Genomic DNA, 13,516 nt, shown 5'->3' with positions numbered 1-13,516 from the left:
GTCTTGAAGTAAGTTAGATCTGTCGAAGTAAATCCAAACGACTCTTTGTTAAAGTTTCAGACTAACACTAACAAAATTTACAGCATAAGGATGACACAATCAGTTTTAATCGCTTTATTGCACGCTACATAGTCTTAAACATTTAGCTGCTCCACTTCTTGTCATCTAATGATCTCATGGCAATCATGGCAAGCTTTTTCTAAAATACATAATTTTGTCCAAATGTAAATTTTGTAACTAATATCGTAACATAGGCTAATGTGATTGTATTGTAATTAAAAATGTGATGATGCAATTTATTGTAACTTAATTGAACTTGAAACTATGTAACTTAGGTTAATTGATTCAACTATGGTGTCTACTAGTAGGCCTACATCGTAGAATAACTTATGGCTAATCATATACTGTATAGTTGGCCTATAATTTGACAGCAACAGACCATCAAATGTATAAACTTTCTTACCTTTCTTTCTCTTCTATCTCTTCTGTGCAAAAAATTATAAATTGCATTTTGGACTTTTGGGTTATTTAAAATCATAATAGCAAGCAATAACACACCACCTCCAGCTCCACAAACAGCTGCCACAAGGGTGTACGAGGAATCCTTATTAAATGCTGTAAAATTAAGAAACAACCTTTGTTATTAGGCTATTTTCAAGTAGCATTACAGCCTGCAGGTTATTTGGATCTACGTTTAAGCCCACAAAAGTAGGCTATAGTAGAATGATGAATGAATGAAGTAGACTATAGTAGAATGTAGATATTCGATTTTAGTTAACGAAATCAACATTTTATATACCTAGCCTATATTTGTTCAGATGAAAAGGTTTCATTCATTCAAATGTTATAAAGAAAATTAAACAATGTCACATCAATGTGACCAGTTTGGTCATTTGTATCAGTCACTAGTGGACTAACAACTAGCGAGTATATTTGTTGTAACGTTGGCTGAAGATCTGAAAAGACTAAACTTTACACGATTAACCCACACAACTGGATTTGAATTGTGTTGTAGCCTAACACACTTTAAAACGCCTAAACTCAAACTGACCAAACTGACTATAATGAAAAATGAGATAATTATTATGATTTTTTTCAGTGATTGCGTCGTGGCATCTTTCAATCAGTTCACCCAGGGGCGCCGGAAGCGGGGGGTTAGGGGGCGGATACCCCCTTGCCCTCATTTTTTCTGTGGATGGGGGGCAGGGGAGGCAATGGTGCCCTTTTAAGGTCATGTAAGCTACTGCATGCTTTGCAATATAACAATTTCTGCTACGGTATTCGCTTTTAGCCTAAGTATAATCTATTCTTTTTGCCTTTAAGAATATTTACGACACAAAATTCTGCATCACAGTAAGTTACCGTACATCATTATAACATAGTTTGATGCCCTTCCATGCCATTGTTCTTTGTATACCGGACACTTGTATCATCCCTCCATAATGAGCTGATAGATGTATCTTAAAACTTTAAAAAAAAGGCCTTTTAGCAATAAAAGTGCCCTTTTTTCATAATCCTGCCCCCCCCCCAGTCAAAAGTCGTTCCGGCGCCCCTGAGTTCACCACGCTTTTTTGCCGTTATGGTACCAGTTCAGTTGTGGTGTCAGTTTAGTTTATGTTACGAGTCATGATTTGATTCAGTTCATCACGTTCTGTTTAGTTAGGCATTTTTCAGTTGCAACCTTTTGAGTTAATGCGTCCTGATGGTTTGAAGATTTATTTTCTGCAATAAACTCATACATGTAGATTTTATTTTCTGCAATAAACTCATCCAGATGTCATTCTCGGATCATCCCCACCACCGATGTGCTCGGGATGTTGCTACAATAATTTGCAGCTAGGTATGAGCGGATGCTTTGGACTACTCGACTCCCGCTACATAAATTTAAGCCCTGATGCTTGATTTTATGCCCAAACACACAAAAAGACACATAGATCTATTTTGTTGAAACGCTGTGCTTGAGTAGTAGATTTGCCTAGAAAACTTCGTGAAATTGGATTGGACGAATATTACAAGTAATACACCTTCCTCAAAAACTACTGTTTTTAGATAAATTTAAATAAAATTAACTATGGTTTAAAAGCAGGACTGATCAACCTTTTAAACACAAAAGCAATTGTAGAAAATGTAATGCTTACTGGGTAAGGGAGGGGTAAATAAACATTGATTCATAATATCAGCTTTTACTAGCCATTTATTATTGGAAACAGCAACTTAATATTGTACCTTCTTGTGTGTTTAACGCCACCTAGTGTGTTGATCCTGTATTAGGCAACCCTGTTGTGTCATGCATGTTCTTTGCCGTCGACTTTACTATATTCCTCTCGATCATCTGTGTTAGGTGTGTGGTCTGGTCAATATTTTTTTTGAAAATTCTTTGGTGCAGAGTCTTTCGAAGAATCCACCAACTTAAAGTAAATCTATGATCTGAATGGAGCGGTTGTAGATACTCGCCTGGAACAGTGTTAGGAAGCGGACTCGGTAGTACTAATTGCTGTGCCCCTGCAGGATCTCAGGCAGTCAGGTAGGTTTATTTTGGGTTTCCCTAGCACCGAACGATCAGCCTGACTCACCACACTAAGAAGATGTCCGATAGGTATTGAATGTTTACTACATTTACTGCAAGAACATGTACTGTATGCATAAGATATCGTTGTAAATATACGTCACAGTCAACATGCGTAGATCGAGCGGTAGGCTACATTTTTGTTCTAGAATAGGTGAACTATTTTATTATGTAATTCTGTTCTCGACGAATACTGACCACAATGACCTTTTGTTACGCAATCTGTTATTGTGAAATCTGCTTTTATAAAGTATTTGTGTAGGCCAGGGGTCACTAAACTACGGCCCGCGGTCCAGAACCGGCCCGCAAACTGATTTCATCCGGCCCACCACGTGCTGCGGAAATAACAGCTGCACTACAACTGTTAAAGGGGACCTGAAATGAAAAATAAAAAAAATTTTGTTGATTCTTTGGTGTTTGAGTATTATCTTTTTCGAAAAATTTTTTTGATAAACGTTTTTGTTTGGCAAATATAACGAAAAGAAAATCAGCCACCGGATGACGCTATGTGCCGTATGACGTAGTTGGTTGTTCACTCAGTTTGTAGCTTCATACATTAACACTGGAAGCGTTGCACAAGTCGTAACCTTTAAAGATGTCTGAAATCAGAAACGGATTTTTGTTTGAACCAAAAAAACAGCGCCTTGACAGAGATGACTGTGATTCGGATTCGAGCACCGACAGTGCCAGCTCCGACAGCAGTCGGATGGAGAATTTGAAATGCTGTAGATGTGGAAATTGTGCCATCATGCCAGCAATGATGGAAAATGAATGTTGCTAGGAGATTGACGCCGTGGTAGCCAAAACGGACATAGCCCGCCAATGCATAAACCAGGTCGGCAGCTTTGAAAAGATATGCCTGGATACAGAAGCAATTATGGCTGCACTAAAGGATGTGGTCGGCGAGGATCTCCGAGATCCAATCTCAAACAGGTCAGTTTAGATAGTTGTAAAATATTATCCAAACTTAGCAGTTTTAGAACCCAAATGGTGAACTTTGTTCTTAAATATGTGTGTTACACATAGCCTATGGCAATGTAAAAAATCAAGAGACCAGAGTTAGCCTACCACTATACATGCACCCTTGCCTTGGTCTCAAATCCTAAGGTTTCTATTCTTACCCTATGTTCTAAAGTTCTAGCCTAGGGCTTTTCTACATTGTGATTTACTGATGATGTTGCAATGAAAAAAAAAATGATGATTTTACACTTCTCGGTAAATTACATTTTCTTTTACAGGTTGTACAGATATGTTGCTTATCGCAGCTTCAACTTCTGGATATATGGAAAATTGGGTCGAAAGAGACGTAAAGTAATTCCTGCCTGTGCAGTCCTTGCAATCCGCAACAGATTTCCTGAAGAAGATGGCCAAACGAAGGATACAAAGAAGCCATTGATGACCACTTGCCTGATGATTTTTAATGAAAATGAAAGTTATCTTGCTGGTTATTGTATTATTAATAAAAATTCTTTTGTAAATACAGTTTCCACCTCTCCAGTGTTTTGCTTGGGACAGTAGGCTATTTATATTCAAACTGTTAAAAGAAATTTCCAGCAACCTTTCGATTTTCATCACAACTTTGCTATTCCACCGCTGAATTTGTTATTTATTGTGCTCAATTCAACTCAATGGAGATTCTAAATATTTGTATATCTCTTAGAAATTTGCATCCGGCCCGCAGCTATTAATCTCGCAGCAATCCGGCCCTCAGAGAAAAAAGTTTGGTGACCCCTGGTGTAGGTCTACGTGAAATTCTGGAAACTTCTTTGACTTCTTGACCAGACAAATGAATTCTTGTGATGTAATAGTCTATTACCCTAGTCTCTGGAAGCTTCTGGTCCAAGAAAACCGGTATAAATAACCGCGTGATTTGATTACAATTATTGTTAGAGTTGTGTATTATGGAGATTAGAAATTGTACTGTAATGAAAAGTATATTGAAGACGATTGTTGTGTAGCCTACTAGCCGACATTGAATAGATTGTAAAAGTGGAAGTTATAACCAGTCGAAAACTAGCTGTTGCAAGTAGTAATGTATATTTATTTTGAAATCTTCGAAGACGTTTGCTGTTCAGAATTTGATTTCTTTATGTGTTGAAAGTGGTACACCATTCGTTACTTCAAGTATTTCATCTTTTATCTCACAAGTAGAACCATTCGACCATTTATCTGACTGTTCAACGTTTGATATCCCAATAAATTACGTCGTCAATCTTTCCAAAGTTTCTTTCCGTGTAAGAACTACAGTAGAAGGAGTAGTGACAATATGATTGATTGAATATTTATCCTCGGACTGGGGAAGCTTCTTGCACAGCTTAATCCTGGCAGTTTCCCATAGCCTACTTGTAGAGGCTTTGAATCACTGACACAGCCCCGGTCACCGAGATTGACAGAGTGAAGTTTCCGATTGTTAAAGTCTTGTTTCCGGGGAATTATTCCATCCATTAGATGCCACTAAATTGAGAGCAGTAATTAACGTGCGTTGCTCAAGCGCACACCCCGAGAGTCGAACTAGCGCCCCGCTTGATCTTGACGCTTCTTCGTCCCAAAAGCCACGCACTAACCAACTGAGCTATGGAGCTATTATATAGCCTACACATGTGAATGTTCGACATGTGACTAGAAGTATAACCTACATATGTAAACATACACATGTGAAATGTGAATGTTAGATTTATTTATTTTCCTCCTTTTCGATGTTATTATAGCCCAAAGTTTGACAGAAACAAACTGTTCGATTTTTTTAATGTTTATAGCTGTCTACTTTCAGCCATTCTGTCTACCTTAATTACAGTAGTAGGACAGAAACGAAAAGTTTCAAAATGAAAAAGTAAGGAATGCATTCAAGATCAAGCGGGGCGCTGATTCGGCTCTCGAGGTATGCGCTTGAGCAACGCATTTCAGGACTTCCAACCATTTAGTGGCACCTAATGGATGAATTAATTTGCAGACACCAAGACCAATCGAAAGCTTTAATCTGCCAATCTCGGTGACCGGCAGTGCGCCAGTGATTCAAAACCTCTACAAGTATGTGGAACTGCCAGGTATAACCAATCAACTGCTTTCTCAGTTCGAGGATGAAGATTCAAAACCAAACCAAGGAGAAATATGAAACATTGGGTTATAGTCAATTCTGAAGACTGAAATGCAATTTTGGTTGGTTGGTTTTGAATCTTTATTCTCAGACAGACAAAACATTGATAGATTATTCCTGGTAGTTTCGCACACTTGTAGAGACTTTTGACGCAGGACCGGTTATCGAGATTGACAGACTGAAGTTTTTCCGATTGTTAAAGTGTTGTTTTTAGCGCACATAATTTCTACTTACAGAAAAATTCTTCAAAGGTTATATTGTAGCATTTTGGCAAACTCGAAAGATCTTCCAAGTGCTGCAGAGGTGCAGCAACACGGCTTTGCGGAGTGCATGGAGGCGACGTTTTACTGCAAATTCAATTACACCAACATATTAAATTAAATTGCAGAAGAGTTGCTTACAACGACTCGTACAGAATTATTCACAATTTGTCGAGATACGATAGTGCTGAGAGTGTATATATCAGGTAGCCTACAGAACGACGTTTTACTGTAACTTTTGATGCTCCATCTAGAAAAAAATTGCTATGCATTTGCAGAACGCGGCAAAAGATCTATTAATCCACTTTTGCATAATGTTATGTCTTCTGATTACTATTTCAATTCTACATTTTTATATTCACAGTACAACAACAGTATTTTGCATGTTGTTTGATATAGCCTGCATGATGTTGTGCTAATCTGATATTTTGTGTGATGATTGTTAAAAATTTGAATTCTATGGACTTTTTGTCTGATACAAATAAATAATAATAATAACATTTAACCTTCAAAAATCTATTTAGTGGCAAAATTCAAACATGCACTTGCCAGTAAAGCAACGAAGTATAGCCAGGTAAGAAAAAACATGTGCCTGATCTGATACAACACTAATACATTTTGCATGCTATTACACCGCAATGCTAAATTACATTTTTTTAAATTAAAGTTAAAAACTAGAAGAATTGGTTGCATCAACCATGGTTGCATCAACCATTGATGCATTCACGGATTAAGCACATCAACCGATTAAGAAGTTTAATTTCAGGACCGTTTTTTCCGCTTATGCATCAACCATAAACCGCTGATAAAAATGGCCCTGTTAGGCTACTGATTTACAGATGAACTTGGCACAAACTGATTCTGGACTAACCAATCAGACACTTAGCTTAATTGGCAGCTTAAAAGATCCGCTGTTGGTGCATTCACATCTCCGAGTAACCCACCTGTTAGAATTGTATTCGTTTAAGCAGGCACTGAAGAAAGGGTTTTCACTAGCACACGGACACTCGCAGTATATGTCATCCCAAGTTGTAATGCAAATGGGAGTTGCCGCTGTGTCTTGGACAAAAGTTTGCGGCGTTGGAAAATTTTTAAAATTCTCCAAGTAATTTGAATTGGATGCTCCACTTCCTGAAAACTGTCCTCCGCTTCCTACTGTCGTAGCAAATGTGAACGTTTGCGTAGTTTGGCTCGTTGAGTTCCTTCGCATCCTTTCCAGAGAACGTTTGCTCACTGATAGACCTGCACGGTGGAAAAAAAACGTAATACGACAAATTGACAAACATGGTAGCCTAATATATCAATTTGCTAAGCAAGAACACTTCGGGACACTGCAAAACACCGAGAACGCAGGCAAAATTTACAAAATATTTACAGACAAATGACGACGAGAAGAGTTTAACGTACCCAACTACAGTAACCAGTACCAAAGCCAATGATCATGAATAACCCAGATGAATCAGGAATTAAAAAAAAATTTCAATTGATGTCATGGGGTAAACGTTAGGTTATCATGGGCAATATGAATTTAGGCATTGTTTCACGCTTCTGCTGCATATGTTTTAAAAAGTTTTCGAAATTACATTTGTCCATTACATTTAACAATCGCTAAAACTTATTTTAAAAATCTGAACTTTTTTTTTCAAACTGTGCCTTTCAACAAATTTTTACTCACCCCCGTCACCTTCTGATGATGAACTTGCTGTTCCGCCGTTATTGGAATCCAATGAAGGATTCCCATTCCCGAAAGAATCCTTAAAATAAAAATTTAATCTTTGACCCACTGACAACTGACAACTAGTTTCATAAATGAATATGGGCTAAGTTATTGAAAGCATAAGTCGCTTCAAAAGCATCGTTGACAGAGGGTTTTAAGGAATAGTTTTGAAACTACACTATAGTCCCAGAACGATTTAAAAGGCCCGGAGAATTTCCAGGGACGCAGAAACTTAAAAAATCAACATTGCATATTTTTTGTACCACCATGGTCATACTGTGAATGACACTTGGTCAAGGTAGGCCTACAGATTGCTTGCGACACTAACACAGAGAGTTGGAGGAATTTAACACGACTTACCAGGGAACTGCATTGACAAACAAATGCGCCTACACATTGGCTTGTGGTCAGCGTTCGAATTATTAAATAAGCGTTTGTGTTTGGCACAGGAAAAAATTTGAATCCGATAAGATGAAAGTATCCTTCTCCGTATGTTCCTATGAAAGACGATTGGTTGTCTCTTACCTAAAAAAATCAAAACGCCAGAGAACGTTAAATGATTTGGAGATTTCGCATGTTTCTTTGCGTAATCTGGAATTTCTAACATTTTATATCAAATTGATGAACATGAAAAACGGAAAAAAATATCAGTTCAGTTCAATTGTTTTTATTTCTTACCATCATATCAAAAACAATACACGTCAACATAGCAAAGGTTGAGAAAAAGGTATTGTAATCAGTAGGCTACTGTCAAGAACGCGCAATATTGTTGATTCACTTTGACACAATGAAAATTATAATAGTTTAGGCTACTTGATATGATCTTTGCAGCAGGCCGCTTTCTATGTTTGAGCAATTGATTCTTTCCAACACGCCGTCACGGATAAGAATGCTCGTAACTTGTGGCTCCACCTCTGATATGTGCTTTACTTCGTGTTGTTCGTTTTGATCAGATATGTATTCCTCAATAAGCACGACGAATCCAGATTTATCTATTAGCACACATCTAAATAAAACAAAGCATAGCCAAGTGTTGGTGACGTATCTTAGATAATGTGCCTTGTAAATAGTCTACAAAACAACAAAACCTAGGTTATTAACTCAACAGTTTGTTTGTTACAAGACTAACGTGAATAGACCTCTTTTTTGTTTGACTCTATACGGCCGAGGCCCAGGGCCGGATTTAGATGATGGGGGGCCCGGGGAACTTTTAGATCGGGGGGCCCACGTGCAAAAAAAATTTTCGCGCCTACGGCGCGAAATGCCACCTCTACGTCTACAGTAGCATTAATCCAGCACTGCACAGCATTTTGCAGAAACTTTAAAGGCTGAAAGGAAAAAAATCACATTTTTTCCACGTAGGATGGCCCTTCAAAAGTCGGGAGGCCGGGGCACCTGCACCCTCTGCCCCCCCCTAAATTCGGGCCTGCCGAGGCCCTATCTTTTTGTCACCGATGTTTTCTAAACTACACAGATAGGCTACTAGAGCACATGCAGTCTTTAGTTTCGTCATCTAAGACGCGGGAGCTGAAAACACATTTGATGGACGAACGATGGCAAGGTTACCTAATTGTCAATGCTATAGCCCAAGATCTATTCCTAAACGATGAGATGACAAATCTTTTATAAAAATGAATAAAATTTAGCCCTATTAGAACAACCATTTGCAACAACAAAGCCATTAATTGTTTGAATGGAGGACATTTTCGATTCCCATTTTGTATTCTCCAATGGTTTTTAACTTATAGCACCTACCGGGTTGCTTTGTATGCGATTTTAAGAAAAAGAGTTTAGAACAATTTTCATGGAAATGTTGAACAAAATATCAAATGGTTAAAAACTCAAGTAATTGCGTTTGCTAAAAGCCATCGAATTTTCCAAAATTCATTTGAAGTATGCTATTCCGGTCATTGTCTCAGTATAATCGCTTAATGTAAGCCGGCTGTACGCAAAGCGACATCACGCACGTCCTCAAGGCTATCTCATTTTTACAGGGCATAGGCCATATAAAACTATGGCAAATGAGTCCAATAATCCATACAGACCTCTCCAATTTTAGGCTAATTGCATTTTTGAAAATTTTACAACAGTGTTTATGAAAAAATCTTCTCATAAAGGGAAACAACATAGATTATAGGGTCTTACTACTAAAATGGGCTTAGGCTTAAAAAGAGTGAAAAATCACAAAAATTAATTCACTTGAATTAGCGTTTTGTGACTAGGGTTAGTTCGGATATCAATAAATTTTACTATCCGGATAACGTACCCGCATATTTACATTTTAGAAACAGCATAACCGAACGAAAATTTCAGACAACTTTGTTTCCATTTGCTGTTCTGAAATTTACACAAATAGTAGCTTACAACATCATCTAACCGTCACACAGAGTCACAGATTATTGTGAATGTCCACACATGCTATGTAGCCTGAATGAAAAAGTCACACATTTTCAACATTCTTTGCAGGTCTATCTGCTACGTATGTTTATGAAGCACAACGGATTGATTGTTAAATCGTGTAAACATAAAAGAAGTTTTGTTCCTGCAGATCCAACTTTACAAAAACTTATATTTTCACATTTTTTCTATCCCCATTTCTTGCTCACAGAAAGTAGCCCCAAGATAGGTAAGGTTCTAGAGGGTTCTCACTTTTAAATTGTTTAAATTCCATGTCAATAACTCTAAACTTTAGTTAGTTGAAAGTGCACAGTGCGCACTCGAATTCAAAACTTTTTAACTAAATTCCTTTATACAGTCCTCATCTTACGATAGCCTACATGCATCAACAAAAATAATAATTTCAGTCGTTCGCGTTTCTTTGTGAGTCACAAAAACTCACAATTGTCACAGTCACAGACAAAGATAAACAAACTTGCAAAAAAGATGTAAAACGTATTAGAAATGTTACTTTTATGTTATCCGGTCAACCGACAAACTTATATCCGGATTACAGAGAAAACAAAAATGTTGACGTAAACGATTATCCGGTTAACCTCTATCCGGATAGTCCAACCCTATTTGTGACATTTAAGATATCCAATTGGTTAAGATAAACTTTACTTTAGTAAATGTCAAGATTTTTAATTTTGTTTTTATCAAAAACGTATGTCATGTAAATCATACAGTACTTGAATATATCTTGCTTTTTGCAAGCAGGATACATGTCCATGAATATTCGGTGAAAATACGAAAACAAAAGATCCACCGCCACCACACCAAAAATCTTGGCTCGTTGAAGCTCATCTATATTATTGTTTGACGTTCTGAAACCAAGTAGCCTACATTGAAAAACAGCATATTCTTTTTAACAGCAAGTGTAATCTTCTAAAATACATAGATTACTGCAGAAGAAAATGGTACAGGCCACCAATTACAGTACAAACTACTAGTTTTAAAATGAGAATTTACAAAGTTTTAAAAGTAATTTCATCCCTTCGATTAGTTTATATTCAAACTCACCTCTTTTGAAACAGTACACTACTGACTGAAATTACTTGAGCACCAGATGCAGCATCAACATAAGGAGGAGTGATAATGTTCATTCCTCTATGTACTATGGCAAGTTGATACCTATAACATAAAAGGTGCTTATGAGGTTTTTAACGAACCATGAAGTAGGCGACACTCAAGAAATTAAAAATGTTTAAATCTTATTTGCCAACCAAGAGGTTTGAGTAGGATCGTAAGCATCAGGTAACTGAGTTCCGGGAAATATCCGTAAAACTCCGTCGCTTGTTCCGAGGAAACGCCACAAAACTTGTTCTTGCGTTTTGTTTTTAGTCTCTTCTAACCACAGTTCTTGTGCTTTGTAGGTTGCGACCACTTCGTCTTTAATACCATCCTGCAACAAGGATTGACCATATTGGAGTATTACGGAAGTTGTTCTGTTTTATAAACATAGGCTATTAGATAAACCTACGGTACCAATAAGTGAAGAAAATGCTCTAAAATGTTTAGCAGTTATACATGACGTACTTTGATTAAATTTGAATTCTTTTCCCTTCCTTCCATATAACTTGCGATATTTTCCATATATTCTTGAGTGACAACTTCACGAAGATTTACTCCTGACACAACATTGGAAAAAGCTTTCCAAGAAAGAAACACAGAAGTTTTGTCTGAAAGACATATGTTAAACCAATAATTTTCAATTTATAACTAGTACAGATCGATTGAACGCTTTATTAGGTTAGCGTATTACTTTCCATGCGACCAGGTCTGTAGATGTGACAAGAAAAACAAACTATTGTTGGTGGTGATCATACCATTTTTAAATGCCATATCTATAAGGCACCAAAACAGAATGCATGGTACGGTAGTTGTGGACAAAGTTACTTTGACCTAACTTTCCACCACCTGATGCTTAAAGATTTTAAAATTCTGCCTCACACGAAAGAAGAACTCATTCTAAAACCTTCTTCTTGACTTCTAAAACCTCGCATTAAAAATTAAAACTCTGCTATGTATTATCTTACCGTGTCCTTTTTTACTACCTATACAGTAAGTAGGCTGCATTTATGTACAAAAAATATACATAAATATAGTGTATGAAATTCTCCAGTGTGGTAACGAGTGATAATGTTAGTGATAGAATGTTTGATTTAATATATTTTACTTATCTACAGAACGGTATTTATTGAAAAAAGGAAAACAATATTGTCGATTCCAGGTTCGACCTACTCGTAAAACTTATTTCGGCAGTTTGCAACAGGGCATAGGCCATACAAAACTACGAGAACTTGATAAAACAAACCTTTGATGGACAAGCTATTCAAATGAAGACAAGACGATTGTGGAGGTAGAATGTCAAGCCGATGATAAAGAAAATCTCCAGCAGCAAGCGATCCTTGTGGAGTCAACACTGACTTGGTGCTATTAACGTCCATGACAAGGCACACTATAAATTCGGTGTAGGGGATCTGCGTTGTTAAAACGTATAACCAGTCTACAGTTCAAGCAAATAGAACTCGATTTATTGAAAGCAAACGACTTGGCCATTACCATATTGAGTAGGCAAAAGTGTTTTTGTCTGTTTTATTGTAGTTTACATAAAATTGTGCAACCATATGGTGCAACCTAATACAATGCTGTCTGCCTTCTGTTTGTGATAGAAGCTCGAGGTTATGATCAGCAAATGCTTTTCTTGTGAATTCATCACAGCTCCATTTAATAATGTGACGCTTTCACAGAGAATACTTGTATCATGTAAAAATGACTTACAGGTTTCCAGTAGTACCCCGACAGCACTCGGTGCTGAACAACACCGCGCTTCTTGCTGCTTCCATATGGAAGGAATTTTGTGGCTACAAAGGTTTTGTTGCCAGCTTCACCGCTATAACAAAATTATTTTCTTGTGAACCAAAGTGAAAAAACAAGGATTACCTGTGTGTAAGCAACGATCTTGCAAAGTAATAAACTACAGCACAGTAGGCCTATCAACAATGCGTATATTCACAGCTGTAGCCTACTGTAGTTTAAACATATTGTAGGATTGCTGAATATATCTATAAAAAGAAGCGAACACAGACGATGCTTAAGTTTACGCATGATGTGAACCGCACTTACTCTTGTATTGCATTGAGCACTGAAAAAAATTCTGCGTCTCTCTCGAAAGCTGTTACACTGACGGAGATGGAATGTTCGTCTTCTAAATGTGGAAACAGTGGGTGTTTGACCACATGACCTGAATGGTAACATATGTACGGTAGATATTAGACAACTTAAGGCATTGTCTGTTGAAAACGCATTGCTATAAACACTGAATTGAAATGTAACATTCAATGACATGATTAAGTTCGTTGAAAGATAGTTTTGGCCATATACCAATGAGATTCTCGGGCCCCATTCTCATTCGACGCATTGTTTGTTTGTTTTTTCGT

At 37.3% G+C, this 13,516-nt stretch overlaps 1 protein-coding gene across 5 annotated transcripts in view; it reads right to left on the bottom strand.

Moving 5' to 3' along the window:
- Positions 1-99: 99 nt before the first annotated feature.
- The window catches only part of LOC145775851 (VWFA and cache domain-containing protein 1-like), a 41,079-nt gene continuing 27,662 nt past the window's right edge, over positions 100-13,516 (bottom strand). For 4 of the 5 annotated variants that reach the window (XM_082587235.1, XM_082587250.1, XM_082587266.1 and 1 more), the window contains 14 exons: positions 13,203-13,320; positions 12,858-12,969; positions 12,391-12,556; positions 11,613-11,755; positions 11,300-11,478; positions 11,097-11,207; positions 10,766-10,900; positions 8,451-8,643; positions 7,998-8,162; positions 7,596-7,674; positions 6,865-7,162; positions 5,895-6,007; positions 464-615; positions 100-199 (listed from right to left, as the gene is read on the bottom strand). In XM_082587235.1, coding sequence (XP_082443361.1) covers positions 143-199; positions 464-615; positions 5,895-6,007; positions 6,865-7,162; positions 7,596-7,674; positions 7,998-8,162; positions 8,451-8,643; positions 10,766-10,900; positions 11,097-11,207; positions 11,300-11,478; positions 11,613-11,755; positions 12,391-12,556; positions 12,858-12,969; positions 13,203-13,320 — 2,021 coding nt within the window. In that variant the 3' untranslated portion in view covers positions 100-142. The remainder of the gene's footprint in view (positions 200-463; positions 616-5,894; positions 6,008-6,864; positions 7,163-7,595; positions 7,675-7,997; positions 8,163-8,450; positions 8,644-10,765; positions 10,901-11,096; positions 11,208-11,299; positions 11,479-11,612; positions 11,756-12,390; positions 12,557-12,857; positions 12,970-13,202; positions 13,321-13,516) is intronic. The other variant, XM_082587243.1, reaches the window with a different exon arrangement.

This window comes from Aplidium turbinatum, chromosome 1 (genome assembly GCF_918807975.1).
Source record: "Aplidium turbinatum chromosome 1, kaAplTurb1.1, whole genome shotgun sequence".
NCBI classification, from domain to species: domain Eukaryota; kingdom Metazoa; phylum Chordata; class Ascidiacea; order Aplousobranchia; family Polyclinidae; genus Aplidium; species Aplidium turbinatum.
The sequence above is the reverse complement of the archived record's forward strand: the minus strand, read 5'-3'. Positions and strand labels throughout refer to the sequence as shown.